This window comes from Podarcis cretensis, assembly GCF_951804945.1.
Source record: "Podarcis cretensis genome assembly, chromosome: 6".
In the NCBI taxonomy this organism is placed as follows: domain Eukaryota; kingdom Metazoa; phylum Chordata; class Lepidosauria; order Squamata; family Lacertidae; genus Podarcis; species Podarcis cretensis.
In genome coordinates, this window is record NC_137175.1 from 64355575 (window position 1) to 64374200 (window position 18626).

General features: G+C 40.4%; 1 protein-coding gene across 23 annotated transcripts in view; it reads left to right on the forward strand.

The window, feature by feature from the left end:
* SGIP1 (SH3GL interacting endocytic adaptor 1) overlaps positions 1-18626 on the forward strand; it is a 150352-nt gene that overhangs the window by 84839 nt on the left and 46887 nt on the right. For 17 of the 23 annotated variants that reach the window (XM_079981992.1, XM_079981994.1, XM_079981993.1 and 14 more), the window contains 6 exons: positions 7811-7835; positions 8658-8709; positions 9127-9212; positions 11134-11226; positions 12258-12332; positions 14846-15301. In XM_079981992.1, the coding sequence (XP_079838118.1) occupies positions 7811-7835; positions 8658-8709; positions 9127-9212; positions 11134-11226; positions 12258-12332; positions 14846-15301 (787 nt within the window). The remainder of the gene's footprint in view (positions 1-7810; positions 7836-8657; positions 8710-9126; positions 9213-11133; positions 11227-12257; positions 12333-14845; positions 15302-18626) is intronic. The other 6 variants (XM_079981998.1, XM_079981999.1, XM_079982001.1 and 3 more) reach the window with 1 other exon arrangement.

Below are 18626 nucleotides of genomic sequence, written 5' to 3' on the forward strand. Positions count from 1 at the left end.
TACTTCTTCCTCCATGTCAATTAAGCTAATAGACTTAGCAGTGCTTTGCTCTGCCCTGTAACCTGCTTTAGCCAATGGCCATCTGCTCAAACACCGAAGCATCAAACAGGATTGAGGCACTTGGGAGCGAGTAGCATTTGCTGGATATTGCAGTGTCTCAAAATAAATAGAATAAGGAGGACAACCAGGAGTCCAGATAAGAGACAAATGAGAAGTTGTTATCAGAAATAAACCAAACCTCTTTTGGAATATGAATTGCATATTCATTAGAGGATCCCATAAGGTTTTAGTAACTTCAGGGAGGCACCTGCTCTAGAGCTGAAAAGCAGAACCAAATTTCTTTCCTTATATAGGAGGGACTTCCATGCACTTATCAGACTGGCTTTACCTGCCAAGCCTCCAGGTGGTGCTTGGTTGAAGCTCCTAAGAGCCGAAATTGTCCGTGCTTCCTTTGGGGTGGGAGGTGGTAGAAATCCCTTTATTCCTTTGGTTGCTGCCTCCAGATATCCCCTCCCCCTTCCTACCAACACATCCTAGGCTTGGTAGTCGGGTTGTGGCTCCAAGGGTGAGGGTAGCGATCTGAGTTGGGTAGGTGTGTACCAGAATCTCTTGATGCTGATGGATGACGGGCAGAAGGAGGCTAGGTGCTCCACATGATCTACCATGGGGCACTGCTTTGACATCCCTGACCCACAGGGTATGTGGCTGCGTGTGGAACCCATCACAGAACTCTTATCTTATAGAACTTTCTTGCATGGCCATAGCAAGCATGCATGCTTAATGGAGCAGCACCTTGGAGGATTGAGGTAGCAAAGAGAATACTTCCTGCGGTCTATGGCACGGGGTGGAAGGGCAGGTCCCAGGGCCAGTCTTAGGACAAGAGGAAATAGGAGCTTCAGGGACCATTCTGGTTCCTCCTCTAGAAGCTCTTCCAGAGCTCTTGTACTTCCCACAAGCGTGCAGCCCATGGGTTCCAAAGAGGCACCTCCTCTCTTTGGTGGGGGAGGGATGACAACCCCCAAAAGAAGCAAGCCAACACATTCCCCTCATTGGCTATGATACTGCCACTGCACAAAGCTAAACCAGCATGTTCCCATTGACCCTGGGGTTCATTCCTAGCCAGGCCATGTAGCTATATGAGGCAGGGTCTGAATCCCCAAATACAGGAAGTGGCAGAGGGGGAAAGACTTCAGGAGTAAGACAGAAAGCAGCCTGCCCTGCTGTTTCCTTTGGAGGTTTTCCTGGTGCTTTTGGTGAACGCTGCAGAAGCCACCCAGAAGGGAGCAAGAATCACCTTCCCACACGGTCCTCCCTGGGCGTAGCCAGGGTTTATGTTAGCAGGGGCAGGCTTCATGCTGGGGGGGGGCAGAACCTCAGTTAAGTATTTTTATTGATTTACTTGATCTAGAGGGTCAGCTGCCCCCCTTAGCCACGCCCATGGGGTCCTCCTTAGGCATTGCACCTGCCTAAGGCTTTGAAGACAGAGTGGGTAAGCCCAACTAAGGGCTGGCTTAGGCTGGCAAACAAGCTGCATTTCCTCCCCAAAAAAGCAGTGGAGCTGTTGTATGTGCCTGTTCATTTATTATGTCAGCTCCTAAACTGGGGAACACCCTGACGAGGAGGCTTTTCTTATGTAACCTTTTCCCAGGTCAGGATGGTCCAGGTAAAGGAGGTTTTTGAGGAATATTTCTTTGTTTATTCAGCTCCCCAATCACTTCCAGTCTTGTTCTGGGGAGTATGGAAAAGCCATAATTTTGCTCTGTTTGCTGGCTGCAGGGGAGATGCCCCCTCCCAAATAACCTTCAGCATCCTCTGAGAACAGCAGCCCACAGTAAGAATTTGTTTTTTCACAACAAGAACCTGTCTTGTGAATCTTGCTTTATTCCATTCCTTAAGTAGATGGCAAACAAATAATTTTTGATTGAAACTGAGGCTTAGTGAGAGGTTTCTTCTGTAGCATTTGATGGAGGAACTACTCAGAGGCTTCTGTTGAGTTGTAATAGGTCTCTTATTGGATTACAAAAGGAAGCTCATTATTCTAAATGTATAACCCACAAGTTTTCTACTCATTTAAATAGGGTGGGGGTGATAGTACTAGCCTGCTTAGGCAGAAGAGAATGCATGTATCTTCAGTTACTTAGTGGATTACATCTATCATCCCTATTTTCTGGAAATAGTTTATTTTATTATCCTTATTAGCTAAAGTAAATCTGATAATGGAAGCCAGGATAATGATTGGCATTTTCCTGACTCCTTCTGTTCTCAAGATAACTACCAGAATGATGTCTCAAATAACTGCCAGAAGAATGTAGCAGTATTTGGTTGTATACAAAACACCTGTAACATCACCATCATAACAGTAATATAACATTGAAAGTTTGTTTTCAAGTCAAATAGCTTTTCACGAAAGTAAGAAGCCCAAATTGTTGCAAATGTCTGTTGTGGAGAGAATAAAAACAAGTCCACACTTTTTGAAAGGGTACAGCTTTTAAAGCCCATCAGGATACTCGGTTTACTGCCATATACATATGTTAATGGAAAATTGATTGTGGGGTTTGAAAATATAGTTTCTCTTTATTTGGTGTACCAGCAATGTGTAACTGGGCATTTACAATGTAAGACTGCAATTGTATGCACTCTTATTTGGGGGGTAAATGTCATTTATCTCAGTGGAACATATTTCTGAGTGAGTATGCATAAGCTGGGATCAGACTGCACTTACATTATTGGTTTACACTTCTATATGAGTATTTACTCTATTTTGTATATGATAACCTTTTAGGCATTTCAGAATTTGTTAGTTTGCTTGTAATGCAATCCTAAGCATACTTTCCTATAAGTAAGTTTCATGGAAATAAATCCCATTTTACTACTGAGCAGACCTGCTTGGACAGGAGACTGGGATATGCTATTTCATGGAGAGTGATATTCTATGCATAAATGCTTATGTTTTTAGAAAATGCTTATTCTCCCTCCCTTTTCTCCATTTGTTAATGCATTCTATAGAGGAAAAGTCCGGTAAGAAATTATCTATCCCGTTTTCTTTCTTTGTATCTATCATTTTAATGGATTATTTGCATTAGAAAGTATTCACTTTATTTATCTTTTTTTAAAAAAACAGTCTATAAAACCAAGAATATAAAATGCAAAATCTTATTATTTACAGGTACTGGTAATTTTCCATTTGGCTTTCTTTATGAGTGGTGGCTAATCCCATTCAATTCATATTGCACATAAATATATGTAATGGTATGAAGCTTTAAATCCTAACAATGCTGGAATAAATGGGGACATTGCAAATTTCCACAAGTAAAGTATGAACCTCTGTAACTCTACTTCTGGTTTCTTGACTGTTCATAAAATCATTCAGCCATAGTATTTTGTGGCCTATCATCATCATTATTATTATTTACTAAATTTGTATACTACTCTTCAGCTGAAGATCCAGTGCTGGATTTTCTTTCATTTCACTGCATTAATTTCTCCAAGTTTTTTAGACAACATGAAGACTGCTGTACAGTCTGGTTCAACCAGACATCCAGGACTTTGCTATATTGATATGCTAATTTGACCCCTTTCCTAAATTATGGAGACATAAAAAGGGGGTTAGCACCTCCACCACTAAATTCATGTATAAGCTTTTACATCCACAGTAATTTTTTTTTTCACTTCCATTGGGCTTATGACATCTGTACCCATCCTGCCACCCCACAAAATCCTCCCTTACCTGGGTTGTGTGGCAGCACCTGAGAAGTAGTGGTGAGCTCTGGTAGGATCTTGCAAAGCACATGAGATCTAGCCAGAAACTGCCACTGCTGCTTCTCTGCTAGTGTGGGTGGGGTGCCCATGGGGGAGTCTCCTCATGGGTGGGCCAAGGAATACACGTTGCGTACTTATGAGAATTAGACCTATTTGGTTTACTCTGCTTTGTGGTGGAAGTTAGTGTAAAAGCACAATTGCAGCAACAACCTGCACTGGCGTGGAGAGGGGTGGGGTGAGAATAGCATGACAGGCACTTTCATCTTGTTATCTGTAGACTCATCATGATGAACTATTTCCTGCAATAACGTGCACACTTTCCACAGTTCAACTGGCTACTATATGCGTGTGTAAACAGGCTTCCACTCAGCTACCCCTTCCCGATACAACAGTTGCAGTTGAGGGCATGTAGCCCTCTAAACAAAGCTGAAATCTGCTGATGGGCTGTTTGGCAGTAAGAACAGAATTCAGTCCCCTTGGACAGCAGCTGATCAGTGAATCTTAGCTTTGTTTAAAAGGTTATATGTGCATGGTCTCAGCTGCTTCATATGACGTTCTGTAGGATCGGATCAGGGCTGGCCCACCCATGAGGAGACTCCCCCATGAGGAAAATTGTGTCTGCTTGGTGGGCTGAGACCAAAACTAAAGGCTAAATTAGTGGCATACTAGATATTTGCAGATTCCTTTCCTCAGCCTTAAATGTCACAGATAAGTAGAAGTGGCAAGCAGTTGCTTACTGAAAAGAATGAAAGGAAAATATGTATTGACAAATACTTGGCTAGTGTGTATTGGCATTGCTCCACTGAAGTAACTGAAACTGTGTGAGATCATGAGCACAGTAGTATCCAAGCTATAGCCAAAAATAGCCCAACTCTCTCCAGAGAGCACTGCTGCTTCAGTTATATTTATTTATTTTAGAGGTTTACATACCACCAGTAGACAAAAGTATCTAAGCGGTGAAGACAACACACTCATAAAAGAGCATAAATGGTATAAATTACTCGGCATTTCCTGGTTAGTTTGATTTGCATTGCAATATGATTCCAAACTGATCCTTGTGCATCTTCGGCTCTGTTGTTTTTATAATCTCATCTAAATCAATAGCCAAGAGCATTTTTGAACATTTATGCACTCATGTTCAACAAGTGTCTCACCTATATTCCTTTATTTGGGCAGTCATAAATACATTATTACCCATTTTGGTATGGGGGAACTAAGAAGGATGGCTTGCCTAATCTCTGTTTGCATCTTGTATGCCACAGCATTTCCTGTATTTATAAGAATTAATGTGATCATTCTTCGGAAAACTCGTGACGTGTGTGCCTGTTTGTCTGTATTTCTCTACTAATTTCTTGCTGCAAATAAGCCAACACAGTAGAACTCTAATTTGCCAATTTAATTTTTAACAAGGATTTACTAGAGAGATATGAGAAGGGGAGCTTGAGGGCAGATTAAAATTTGCTAGGCTTCTTAACAATCAATGTCTCACCCTTCCATACCTATGGCATGTCTTCCTTTAGTTAGGTTTGTGGGGTATCAAGGTGTCAGACTACAAACGACAAGGTAGATCTGTGATTGGATAATCTTTTTTGTTTTAAAAACTTAAGAGCAGTGACAAAGAGCCCCTCAGCAGCTCTGAGTTGAGGGAATATTTACCCTTTCCCCCTGGGTCAGTTTCAGAATTTGGAGTGCTATGTGCAGGCTGCCATTCTAGGCTCCATCCTACCAGAGTATCTAAGCTGAGCAGCCCCTTTGGTATTGCTGCATAGGCCTCAAGGAGCCTCAAAGTTAACCATTTGTTTCCAAAATTTCTGCAGACATCTATATAGCTTACTCATTAAAAGGACATCAGATAGGTTCAGGATCTCCATGAGACGGGGAATCTGGGGAAATTGTTTACTTAATTTGTGAAGCTAGAGGAAGATCTCATCATCCAAAGTCCTTTTTTTATTATTGATCTGTCACTGACTAGGTATCTTTCTCTCTTCCTTTTTGCTGATAACAGAGGCGCAGCCCGGTAAGACGTTGCATGACTTTTTGCGTTAAATCAGTAGCAGGAATGACTGGGAGTGCTTGTCATTTGGGTTTAATTTAAATTAGTTTTGTGAACTGCAAGTACAGCAAATTGATCTAACTTAAAAGTAATTGGGTGAAAATTACTGTTCTTTCAGGGGTGTGTGGCTATCTGTAGCAGCCTTGTTCTGTTATAGAAATACTGAATGGAACCATACTGGCACTGCTACAGATTCCACATAATACCTGTTCCATATTTGTAAAAAAATCCATTGTTTTGTGTGGCAGCACCTCCTCTTTGGAACTCCCTGCCTATTGCAATCAAGCAGATGCCTTCACTGTACTCTTTTCAGTGCCTGCTAAAAACATTCCTGTTTAGACAAACCTCCCAGATGCTTAGAAAGCTGAGGTAATTTTAATCTGTTTTAGTATTTAAACTTGTGTGTGTTTTAAAGTAGGGTTGTGGATTTTCTTGTTTATCTTTTTGTAAACCACTTTGAGGTGCCTTTAAAAAAATAAAATCAAGCAATCTCTAAATTTTATTAAATAAATCAAATATTGCTTAGGAATTCTTTCATGTTTTATTTAAGTCTCAGTAGTGCCACTCTTGAAACTGCCCTACACAGAAACTGTCCTCCTTGGAGAAATTGATAATTTTTGGGTTACTTCATTTTGAATAAAGCAGTCTGCCAACTCTCATGATTGTTCAGAAAATTTTCAAACCAATTTCTTCATAGAACAAGGAAGCAACCATGCTAACTGAATTGAGCTATTGCCAAGATGAACTTCCCTGGTTGATTTTCTTTTTCTTTTGTTTTTGAGGTTCTGACCAAAATTTTTTCACACTTGCTATTCCAGAATAAGAATACATCCATATACTTCCTGCAATGTATTCCTTTGATGTGATAAGACGCCTATTTAACAAAACTGTGCAAAAAATAGCTTGGTCTTACAGCTTACTATTGGCTTCAAAAGAGAGAATTTGATGGAACATTATTTGTTTAATTGGCATGTGTTAACATCAGATATCTCATAGGCCGATAATATGCCTAGAATATCCATTAGAATATGTTTCTGAGGATTGACTACAGAATGGAAATCTTGGCAAGAATCAGCTAGTGACGTGTTTGGCTAGGAACCAATTCTCTTTCACCAGACTTCTGCCTACAGTGCTAACAATAATTTTGTTGTCCTTAATAACTCCCTTCCTTGAACTTTGGTGTTACTGTCTCTTCCTGTAGCATAGAAGTATTCTTAGTGGAGATATTATTACAAAGCGTGATTTGAAAGGAGAAGTTTTTGCAAGAATTTGCCTAGAAAAACTGTTTTCTTTGACAATATATGCATTTTGCAGAAACATTGTGTGAGTGAAGGATGGATGGATGATGGTGGCAGAGATATGAGAATTAGTGACTGACAGTAAATTTGCCATATCTTCCCTGTTGCTATGGCAAATACTGTTGACAGCTGTTCTGATACCTTTTGCACATTCAGACATTGTTTCCCACCTGCCTCCTACTTTTAGAAGTTTTATCTCCTTCCCCCTGTCCCCACCAATTGTTTCTTTATATCTTCTGGAATATTAAAGCCTGCTTGGAAACAGGATTTCAGTCCAAAGGCGGTGATCAAGTGTGTGAGACTATGTATGAGTGCATTCAGAAGTTCTAGAACAGTAAATAAATGACTTGTCAAGCTCTCTGGATTTGTTTGGCACATCGTTGCAATTCCAAAATGTATGATCACTTTTTGTTTGTTTGTCTTGATTCAAAAACCTGAAATTCTCAGGCAGTGCATTTGTAGCAGCTAATCAAATATTCTATTTGCCTATATCTGGTATATGTGTGTGAATGAATCTGCACTGGGGTACAAACCTCCAAAATGAAGAATGTGAATCCAAGTTAATGTATATTTTATTTTAGCAGTGTTAATGCCTAATTCTGTTTTCTTTCTTTTCAACAAAGGCAAGCTGCCATTTATTGTACATGTCTAAAAGTATAATCCTATAGTCCTAAACTGTAGTTTTTGCTTTTAATTGTAGGGTTCAATTAAAAGGAATTTATCTAGTAAGTATATCTATTTACTGATTTTTTTCTGGAACACAATATATCTCAGGAAGTTGGATATATTTAGAATCATCAAGATTACATAATTTTACATCTTAATTTTCAAACTCTAGAATCATCGGAACAACTAATTTTTAAGAGACTAAAGTCTATATATTGTTAATAGGATAGTCCTCAAAACGCTATGAGGACATTATTCCATGCACTAGTATTAAATTATGCATGAATCCATAATGTAAAATTAACAGACTCTGACAGTCTCAAAATGAGATGACGCATTTTAAATGAAAAGGCATATGGAGTATTTGCAATTGGCTGAATGCACAAACCAGTTCAACAGGGCCTAAAATTACAAGATGTTCGTAAACTGGAACGATGAAGGGTATGGCTGAAATGGGATTTTCTAAAGCTTTTCCATAAAATTGGGCCACATGAAAATAGGTTAATGGCAAGTCGTGGAGTCAGTTTATTATCTCACAACAAATGCATTATATGTTTTTAAGGTAGTAAATGAATAATATTTTTAGCAAGTTATATTCTGTTAAGAGACACCCATCATGAGTAATGTGAGGGGAGCAATTTGAAGCTGGAAGAGCATGCAGGGTCACGTTGACATGAATTATGAAAACTGGTTCAAATTATTCTGGAAAGGGACAACATAGTTAAGCTTGGACCTAGCACTATCTAAGCACTAAAACTAGTAAGAAATGGACTTGCGGAAGGAACGCTGTGGTGGCGCTGACATTATCAAATAGTTATGTGAACAAGTTTTCTAGAAGACACTATGATAAAATTACCTTAAAATGGTGTCTTATGTGCTAGGTGAAGAGATAGCAAGGCCCAGGCGTTCAACACCTACTCCAGAGCTTCTAAGGTTAGTATAAATGTTAAATTATATTTTTAAAAAACCTCATTCAAGTCATGGATGGTGTGGAATCCTTGTACCCAAAAGATGTACGTGCTCTTGTTCTGGCTTACCAAGTCCTATCTGTCAAGCCTGTGCACACCTCATTATAGGAAAAGGCAGACCCTTATCCTTCTGTATGGAATGTAGCCTACTGAAGAAAGATAAGTCACATAATTGCTCCACCCACTTTTTGCCTCTGGCCCTGCCCACCGCTGCAATGCAGCCCTCAATTGCTTTCCTTTGAGGAAACGCTGCCTTGAACTGAAAATGGTTCCCCACCCCTACTGTAAAAAACAAAAAAAAATCAAAAACTCTGCCTGTCACCTCTGCTGAATAAAAGATCCTTGCGCGTAATTATCATTCAGCATCTGTGTTGTGCTGCAGCAAAAGAGCCCCGGAAGATCCTGCAGTACTAGCGCCATTATTTGGTCCACCTCTGGAGTCTGCATTTGAAGAAGAGAAGTTAGAAGGTAGGTGTTGCCAGTTAACTTTATCAATGTACCTTTCTATGTCTGACATGACGTTTTGTTTAATTTGTTTTACATCTTTATTTCATATGCCCGAGTTCTCTGAAGAGGTGTGGGCTACAAACTCAGTGAATCACATAAATATAAACTGTTTGTGAACGCAAATGAGTCTGTGAGTATGTATGTGTGCACTTGGTGAAATCTGCCACAAGTTAAAAAGGAGAAAGAAGTGTTTAGCAATTTCTAGGCAACCACATGATAGGGGCGCAGGTGGCGCTGTGGGTTAAAGCCTCAGCGCCTAGGACTTGCTGATCGAAAGGTCGGCGGTTCGAATCCCTGCGGCGGGGTGCGCTCCCGCTGCTCGGTCCCAGCGCCTGCCAACCTAGCAGTTCGAAAGCACCTCCGGGTGCAAGTAGATAAATAGGGACCGCTTACCAGCGGGAAGGTAAACGGCGTTTCCGTGTGCGGCTCTGGCTCGCCAGATGCAGCTTTGTCACGCTGGCCACGTGACCCGGAAGTGTCTCCGGACAGCGCTGGCCCCTGGCCTCTTGAGTGAGATGGGCGCACAACCCCAGAGTCTGTCAAGACTGGCCCGTACGGGCAGGGGTACCTTTACCTTTACCTTTAGGCAACCACATGATGTTAATTCCCAGACAAGAAGCAACTAATATTTGTCCATTGTTTGCTTTTCTGCCCTGTGGGGTAGTTGGTGCTAAGGGTATCTTGTCCCAAGCCCAAGTGTAGGGTTCAGCTAACACCCCTTGCAATCCACTTTCCACCAGTGCTTCCTAGCCTTTCCCAATCCTGGCCTTAGTCAAGAGCAAGCTGGGTTGCTGATTCCTATTATATGTGACCCAGAAAAAACATGAGATCAAGCCACTGGACGCGGGTGGCGCTGTGGGTAAAAAAAATTAAAATTGTATAAATCCTTATATTATCTATTTACTATGTTAACAATCAATAAATTTGTGTGTGTTTATTCAAAAAAAACAACAACAAAACCTCAGGGCCTAGGACTTGCTGATCGTAAGGTCGGCGGTTCAAATCCCCGCGGCGGGGTGAGCTCCTGCCGTTCGGTCCCAGCTCCTGCCCACCTAGCAGTTCGAAAGTACCCCTAACTAAGTGCAAGTAGATAAATAGGTACCGCTTTCTAGCGGGAAGGTAAACGGCGTTTCCGTGTGCAGCTCTGGTGCTGGCTCGCCAGAGCAGCTTCGTCACGCTGGCCTCGTGACCCGGAAGTGTCTTTGGATGGCGCCGGCTCCCGGCCTCTTAAACGAGATGAGCACGCAACCCCAGAGTCGGACACGACTGGCCCGTACGGGCAGGGGTACCTTTACTTTTACCTTTTACAAGCCATCCAAGGTGAGAATGTGGCTGAATACTTCCTTTCCTCACTCATTATTCTGAATGGACAGACCTGCATGAAAATCTATGGTCATATTGATTCTAACTCAGCACTGAATTAGGGGAATGGTTGTGGTAATTTAGGTGTCACTGTAAAGCTTTTGTGTTTTGCATATGACAGCTCCAACCATGTTACTTTTATTGGCAGAAATCTTGATACCAGAAAAGCAGTTAACTTCCTCATTGGCTAGAGGCACCAGGAGGCCATTGATCTGTGTATCAATCTGTGTGTGCGTGCGTGCGTGCGCATGCATGCGTGCACATCCGGGGCAGAAAGACACTCAGAATGGTATTCACGAATTTGGTGGTATATGCATTTCCCAGCACTGAAATTCATTTGTGGGTTTTGAAAAATGGTTATTAACAATTTATTTCCAACAAAATTCATATTCTTGTTGTATTCCCTTCTCATTTTCCTCCTGCCATAATCTATCAGGTAGCTCCTACAGTTCAGTTTGGAATTAAGTTCTCACTTTACTTCTAGATTTGTATGCATCATGTTATATGTCTGTGACTTCAGCTCCCATAGATCACTCTGAGGTCTGGGGTTCTGTGCAGCCAGCAAGTCCAAGTGTAGAATCACCGAATTCATCACGACCTTTTCCATCTGGAAGTAAGTTGAGGCATCTCCTATTTGAAAAATTGGTGGGGGGTTTTCATTTTGTTTTTCTCTACAAAACACTGAAACGTGAGATGGAAGTGGCAATGTTGAGGGTTATTGCTCATTATACTGTCATGGAAGCAAAGAGATATTAGTTGAATTATGCATTGGAAACGCAGCTTTCAGAAAAGGCAAAGAGACGATTCGGAGTCCCTGAGGAGAAAAGCCTCTGTGATCTCAATTTGCAAAGCTAAACTTGACTCCTTCCTATCCGAAAGACAAGTCACCTAGCAACCAGTGCAGCATGCCATAAATACACAAGCTCCTAATAAGAACCAAAAATTGGATTCGTGGATGTGGAAAAGCAGAATAAAACTTCACAACATTTATATTAAAACATATAGTTCACACTGGAGAATGGAAACAAAAAAGTTGTCATCTCATAAAATATCAACCACAACAAAAGGCAGGTGATTCTTGGTGCTTAGACTCTGCGGCATGTGCTGCCATATCATAATGGTGATGGGGAGAGAAGAGGGATTTATTTTTTTTACCTATCTTCTTCTATGGGGATGAGAAACCCTTTTTGCTCTCAAGAGCCACCTGCAGCAATAGGTAGAAGCTGGGGATGGGGAAGTACACAAGCACCTTTACACACAGTCGTGTGAAGTTTACTTGACTTTACCTCCCCAACACAGTTGTGCTTCCCAACCCTGTGACTGTAGCAGATACAGAGAAACGCAAACAGAATTCCACTCACACAACACGTCTTTGTCCTTCCATTGCAGTCAGACCAGAGGGCTGCTTCTGAGGGTTCAGGGACCCTCCGGGACAGCATGGAATGAAATGTGGTGGCTGCAGCTAGAGGAGGGAATTGGCAAAAATTAGGGGACTTGCCCAAGCAGAAGTGGCTTCCACTTGCGGAACAGACTTCGGATCTCAGCCATCCTTTGGTTGAATCTCTAGATACGACTGTGAGTTTGTTTATTTATTTGACGAATGTTGTCCATTCTTAACTTAAAATTCTTCCATTTGGCTCACAGCACCTCCACCTCTTCCACCTAAGAATATTCCAGCTACACCTCCCCGCACTGGTTCTCCTTTAACAGTTGGAGTAGGTAAGTATGTTTAGCATAAATGACTTTTAGATGTGTAAGATCTCTGCTTTACTGCAAAGTAACTGTGTTTCTATTCAGTGCAAATTATAAATTGTAATGTGAACAGAATATGAAACCTTGTAATCATTTCCTAATAATAACCATCAAATTAGATGCATTTTATGCATATATGATATCCAGGCATTTAATATTTTCATCTGCCTTTAGATAGCATAGCAGATTTTCTTTATTCAGCAAAAAAAGAAGTACAAGCCTAAGTAGTGCATAATCTTTTTTTTCTAAACCCCTTGAGATTTTAAAATGATTTCTGATGTCTGTATTGTATTCAGATATTGAACACGTTTCCCACTAAAGTATAGCTATGGTAGTAACATTTTGTATGAACAATTTGGCAATAACTCTGTCAGCAAACTAATAATTTGTGTTATACCTGGTTTGGGTAAGAAGAAAAGTCGGAGGAACTTTAGTGAGCCTGTCATGAATCTTAGCACACTTAGGCCTAGATGTAATTCAGAATAATAAAGATTATATCTTGGCAGTATGGTCTTCATACAGAACCATGAGTTAATGTAGTTAAAATGATATAGGAATGTTCTTAAAGCCATGTTTCTTCATGACAGGTCCTAAGTTGTTTCTCTGTTTGTGCAAGGTGAGATAAATCCACTCCTACCTTTGCACAAACAGAGAAACAACTTAGGATCCAAGTCGTGCAAGGGCAGGAATGGTTTATCTCACCTCCCCCTCCGTCAGCAGCCCACGTGGTTCTCATACCTCCTCCATTCTCCAGGATTATATTTTTGGGACACAGGGGACTGCAGAGGGAAGTGAGAGGTGGAAAACCCTGATCTCTGAATGTGAACTCTTGAAAGGATCCTCAGGATCCAAGTGATTGTGGTACTCAGAGACAAGAAATAAGGAGCTTACCATCATATAATTCATGTTGCAAGTGAACATCATTAGCTGTATGAACCGACTTGTAAATTTGAGCATGAATTGCTTTGCTTAAATGAGAAAACACAAAGATGGCTTCTAAAAAGATTAGCATAGTATGCAACATAAATGTTACCTTGTACAACAATACTTGCAGACTTGATGTTTTAAGGGTATTTCTCTTCAACTGTCTATAACTTTTGAATTACAAATTGTGTCCTCTGCAATTCCCAACTTCCAACCCTGTATCTATGCTGGGTGAATATGACGCAAATGAAATGCACATCCATGTGTGATCATTTATTCCCCAGATTAATTTACTGTGGATTTTATGTGAATCACGAACAGAGCCAAAAAGAAAATAGGATTTTTTTCCCTACCAGCAAACCTTACATTAATTGGTAAAATAGTTTTCTACATGACAATATGACATGAAATGTAATTTTCCCATACTCCTTTTACATTGAATTTACAGATAAAGGTTCAACATACAGTTTTGCAGAATCAAAGCATCATGCAGCATTTGTGGACCAAAGAAATGACTGGAAAGTCATATGCATAGACATGACAACCTGCTCATTCAGTGGTTCTAGGACAATGGAAAGAATGGATACTGTATTCTAGATATTCTATGGGGAAAATGCATCTCTATGTTTACACAAGCATTCTCATTATGTGTGCATAGTATGGGGTTAGAATGGCAAAACTGAAGAAAATCATTCTGAAATGCCTGCTGGCTTCAGTGGGCCTTTAGTTCAACTTTTTTTTAATAGGATCCAGTGAGCACCTAATCACAGGACAGAATGCGTACTTTAAGCATAGAAGAGAAGTGGAAGTTTCGAGATCATACCTAGTTCTTTTAGAACAAGAGTGGTAATTTTCAGATGCTCCAAAATGCAACAGAGCTTATAATACACTCTTTATATATCCTTCATATAGCTTTTTTTATTATTATTATTATTTGGTCTACAAATTGCCTTCCAGCCATGGAGGAGAGGAAAAAATGCCAAATCGGTTTTCTTTCCATTAAGAAGGCGCTCCATTTGCCCAGAAATTACAGATAATAATGATTGTTCAACTGAAGAATAGAGCCCTTTGATCATCTATATTCTCATTGGTCATGCTAAAATAATCCCACAGTGTATACTGCACAGCACAAATATACTTATCTACATGCACGTCATCATGCTTGAATTTCAAATTATGTACTTTACCATTTTGTTACTAATAAAGGCACTCTGTTGGCTTTTCCCTAGCAAGCAGTTTTCCTAGATAGCAATAGCTCCATTTGGGTATATTGGTATGAACGAGATACGTAGTAGACAGCATATTTACATGCAGGTCAACATAGAACGCACTTGAATATTTGTGTGTGTGTGTTTGTGTATTTATATATCACACCTATTATGTAGATATTTGTGCACATGAATTATGTTCCTAGTAGCACCTTAAAATGCGTTATGAAAATGTCTGTGCTAGAATGTAGCTGATTTTAAAAGCCCCATACTTACGTAGAACATTAGTACAACTTAGCATCTGTACAAGTTGATGTTAAAGTTTAAAATCAACTACTTTGACCACAGGAAATGACCAGACAGCAACAGAGGTCAAAAGTGACAAACTACCATCAATCAATGACTTGGATACCATTTTTGGCCCAGTATTATCCCCCAAGTCTGTTGCTGCTGACGCGGAGGATAAGTGGATCAGTTTTTCTGATCAGTCCCCGGAAAACGTAACTCCAGAGGTGACTTCACGGGAGAAGGTGGTGTCCCCACCTGTGGCATCAGAAACCCCAGATGAGCCTCCAGAGGCTGAAACCTCTCGCAGTGTTCCTTCTCCACTCAATTTAGAAGAGGTTCAGAAGAAAGTTTCTGAGCAGACCCACGTTAAAGATGATAACTTAGCACCAGCAGCATCTCCTAAAGATTTTGGGGTGGGACAGAGAGCAACGCCACCTCCCCCTCCACCGCCTACCTACAGAACAGTGGTGTCATCACCCGGACCCAGCTCTGGCGGTGGCACAGGAAGCACCAGTGGTATGTCTAAACAGCTTTGAGTGTGCTTCAATGTGGCCATGAATGCTGCCGTGTGAACACAAAACCTTTTTAGCTACTCTTAGTTGGTTGGCTTTTAAGCATCAGTCATTGTTTGATTGTACTGTGCCCCGTGGCTTCTTTATTTTCTTTTTATTCTGTGCTCTCGTGGTCCAATTTAACCTTGAACCCTTGATACTGTGTGTTCTTTCCCTGCCATTGCTGAATGTCTGGTGTTTACAGGAGAGCGTTATGTCTTTAATACCAGACATAGTTGGAAAAGCTATTACCTTAAGAGTTTAAGGTGAATTTATAAAACTTCCTAAGCTACAAAGCAACTAGTTAAAACTCTTGTCTTCTCCCGTTGTACAACCATGCTTAGCTTCTGCCCCTCAAGGAATGGGCAGCTCCTTGTTTTTCTCCATAAGGAAGTGATGATCAAAGATACTCCTTTTGCTAAGGAACTTCAGAATCTTCTTGACCTTCCTCAGAAAACCAGTGAAGCTTTTAATAGGCTTTCTTCTTACCCTTCCAATTTAGAGCTGGGTACAATCTATGAACAATATGATGGAAATACTGTATCATAACTAGGAAGGATCTCTTGCTTGCCTAGCAAACATTTATTCTTCAAATTCATGGAGCTATCTACAGCTACTGGCCATGATATCTATATTCGGCCTCCACTGTTGGAGGCAGGATGCATCTGAAAACTAGTTGTTTAGGAACACAAATCAGAAGAGTGCTGATGCGCTCAGGTCCTGGGTTTAGGATTGGACTAGATGGGCCTTAGGCCTGATCCACCAGGCTCTTCTCCTGTTCTTCACTACAGATTAAAAACCATAAAGTTAATCTGCAATTTTCCATCAATGTTTTGTAAAGGTCGTACCCACACAGTACAATTAATGCAGATTCAAGGCACATGGATTCCTCCAAAGAATCCTGGGAACTATAGTTTGTTATGGGTGTTATGTCTTCCCCCATTGCAGGTAGGAAAAAAGATTTCATAGTGACAGGAAGAAGTAGAGGTTAAGGGTTCTATTTTTCCCCTTCCTACCACAAAAGTGTAGAGGATATGACATCATGGAATCCCCTGTCTGTGACTATCTAGCAAACATGCTGCACATCCTCCCACACACCTTAGGGCTGCAGTCCTATACAAACTTACCTGAAAGTAAATGCCATTGTACTTGAGATGATTTACTTCTGGGGAGATATGAATAGACTTGCATAATAAGTAACTCAGCTTTAAATGTGAGTGTGGGTGATGAATTAGCAGAAAAAGCAACAGTAATTGTTTCATGACAACCTTGGGTTCCTACACAAGATATGCAAGTGTGAAAGAGAGTCTTTGCATTGTCTATTGTGCATGCAGCTCTCTGAGAGCTACTGGGGGCAAGAGAGGTCATTTGGTAGCCCTTAGGCAGAGAACTTTTTCATAAATCCACTTAAGGAGAAAAGGATACCTAGAATGATCTAGGCATGCTTGCATACATGCACCATTTCTTTCCCAGGGCTCAATCCCTACCTAACTTCAAAACCTACATGATGTAGTTCTGGTTTGGAGGAGTTTCAGTTGGTGCATGCTTCTTAAGATAGGTACTCAAACAAGTTGCTGAAAGTGGGAGAGCTTTCTCTGTGTGCGCTCTCACTAGAGCTGGTCTGTATATGGAAGATTATTTCCAAGTGTGGACAGCTGTCTTTAATATTCTGCATATTTTAGGCAGATGCAAGGCCTGCTAAGAATAATGAGTCCCCATACTGGGCAAGTATGAAGATTTATGCAACTTGTTTTCTCAACTCTTTAGCAGAGCTTCAACAGGAAGCTGATCAGATTCGCTTAATAACTTATAAGAAAGGTTTTAATTATCACCAAAACTACAACTTGATTGGACTTTAGTTTCAAAACAGAGTCTTTTCCATGGCTAACAGATTCAAGATTAGCAAACTAAATGAATTTTAATTGAATTTATTCTTGCTATGAAATGCCATGGATGTAGAAAACATTGAAACCTACCTAGGTCTGATGCTGAAATGGAAGAAGATTACTTTTAGCGTAGCTGCAATTGCAGCAATATAATGAAACCATATTTGTTTTAACTATAGTGATTTCTATCTGCAAATATATATATATATATATATATATATATATATATATATATATATATATATATATATATATAAAAGATATCTGCTGATTTTGTTACAAGGTGTTGTAAAGGTTTCATTTTTTAACATCTAGATGTAAAACTCTAATGTTGTTCCTGTAGTAAGAGGTCCTCTTTTAGTTGATCACCGAGGTGACAGATGGGTTCTTACAAAACTTCCATCTGTTTCACTGAAGTTTCATAGGACACAAATCTGGTAGCTCTATGACACTGGATCACACATGCTGCCATAATTTGTTTTTCAGTAATCTGGGATTAATATTTGTGTAGTGCATGTTTAGCATAATTGGGGTTTTATGTTGTTTTAATGAGGAGGGGAAATAGTGGTTTGAGTGCACAGAACTTGGTACTTGGCACTGGAGTTTTACATGCACCAGTAAATACAAAATATTTTAAATCGCCAAGGCTTTTCCAAGAATTTCCCTTAAGCAAGGAAGCGTTTAGGGCATGCTTAGCAAATGCAGCATCATTACATAATCATCTAGCCTTATATTTTTAAAGCTCCATCAATCATCTTCTGATAGCTGTGTGTTTTGTGTGCGTCTTCCATTGACTGCATGAAGCATGTAATGCAGTCAGTGCTTACGATCAACACTGTAATGCTGATATGATAAAACCAACCCATACACAACTTGGATGTTAAATATCTTGTTTCACTTTTAAAGGACTGACTGACTTAGGAATTGGTAGGTCTGTTGAATGTGGAATATATTCCCCTTCCTTTTTCTATTTGGAATATGGCTTTGCCTTTTACAGTTCACAAATACCTGCCATTTTAACCTTGTACAAAATGTCACACACCAGAATGGCCCAATAAAGAAGGGGTGTTAATGGGGAGGGGGTTTGCTACCTTTAGCAGCATGAGAGCCACTGCAGCATAGCTCCTTCCTGTGTCACTCAGTAACATCTGTCATATGTGCACAGTATGTACAAGGAGCCCGTGCTGTGAGTCCTTCCCATGCTACTATTATTCCAACTTCCAGGAAGAATAATGCTAGAATGGGAAGAAGACACAGCAGGAATTCCTCCTGTGACAGCAGACTTTTGATGTTTCCAAGCAGGTGCAAAGGAGCAGCGCTGTTGTAGCTTAGATGCCACTGAAGGTAACCTGGGCTCTTATTCAGTCGTTTTCTATTGTTATCTCCTACTCTTAAGTTTAGAAA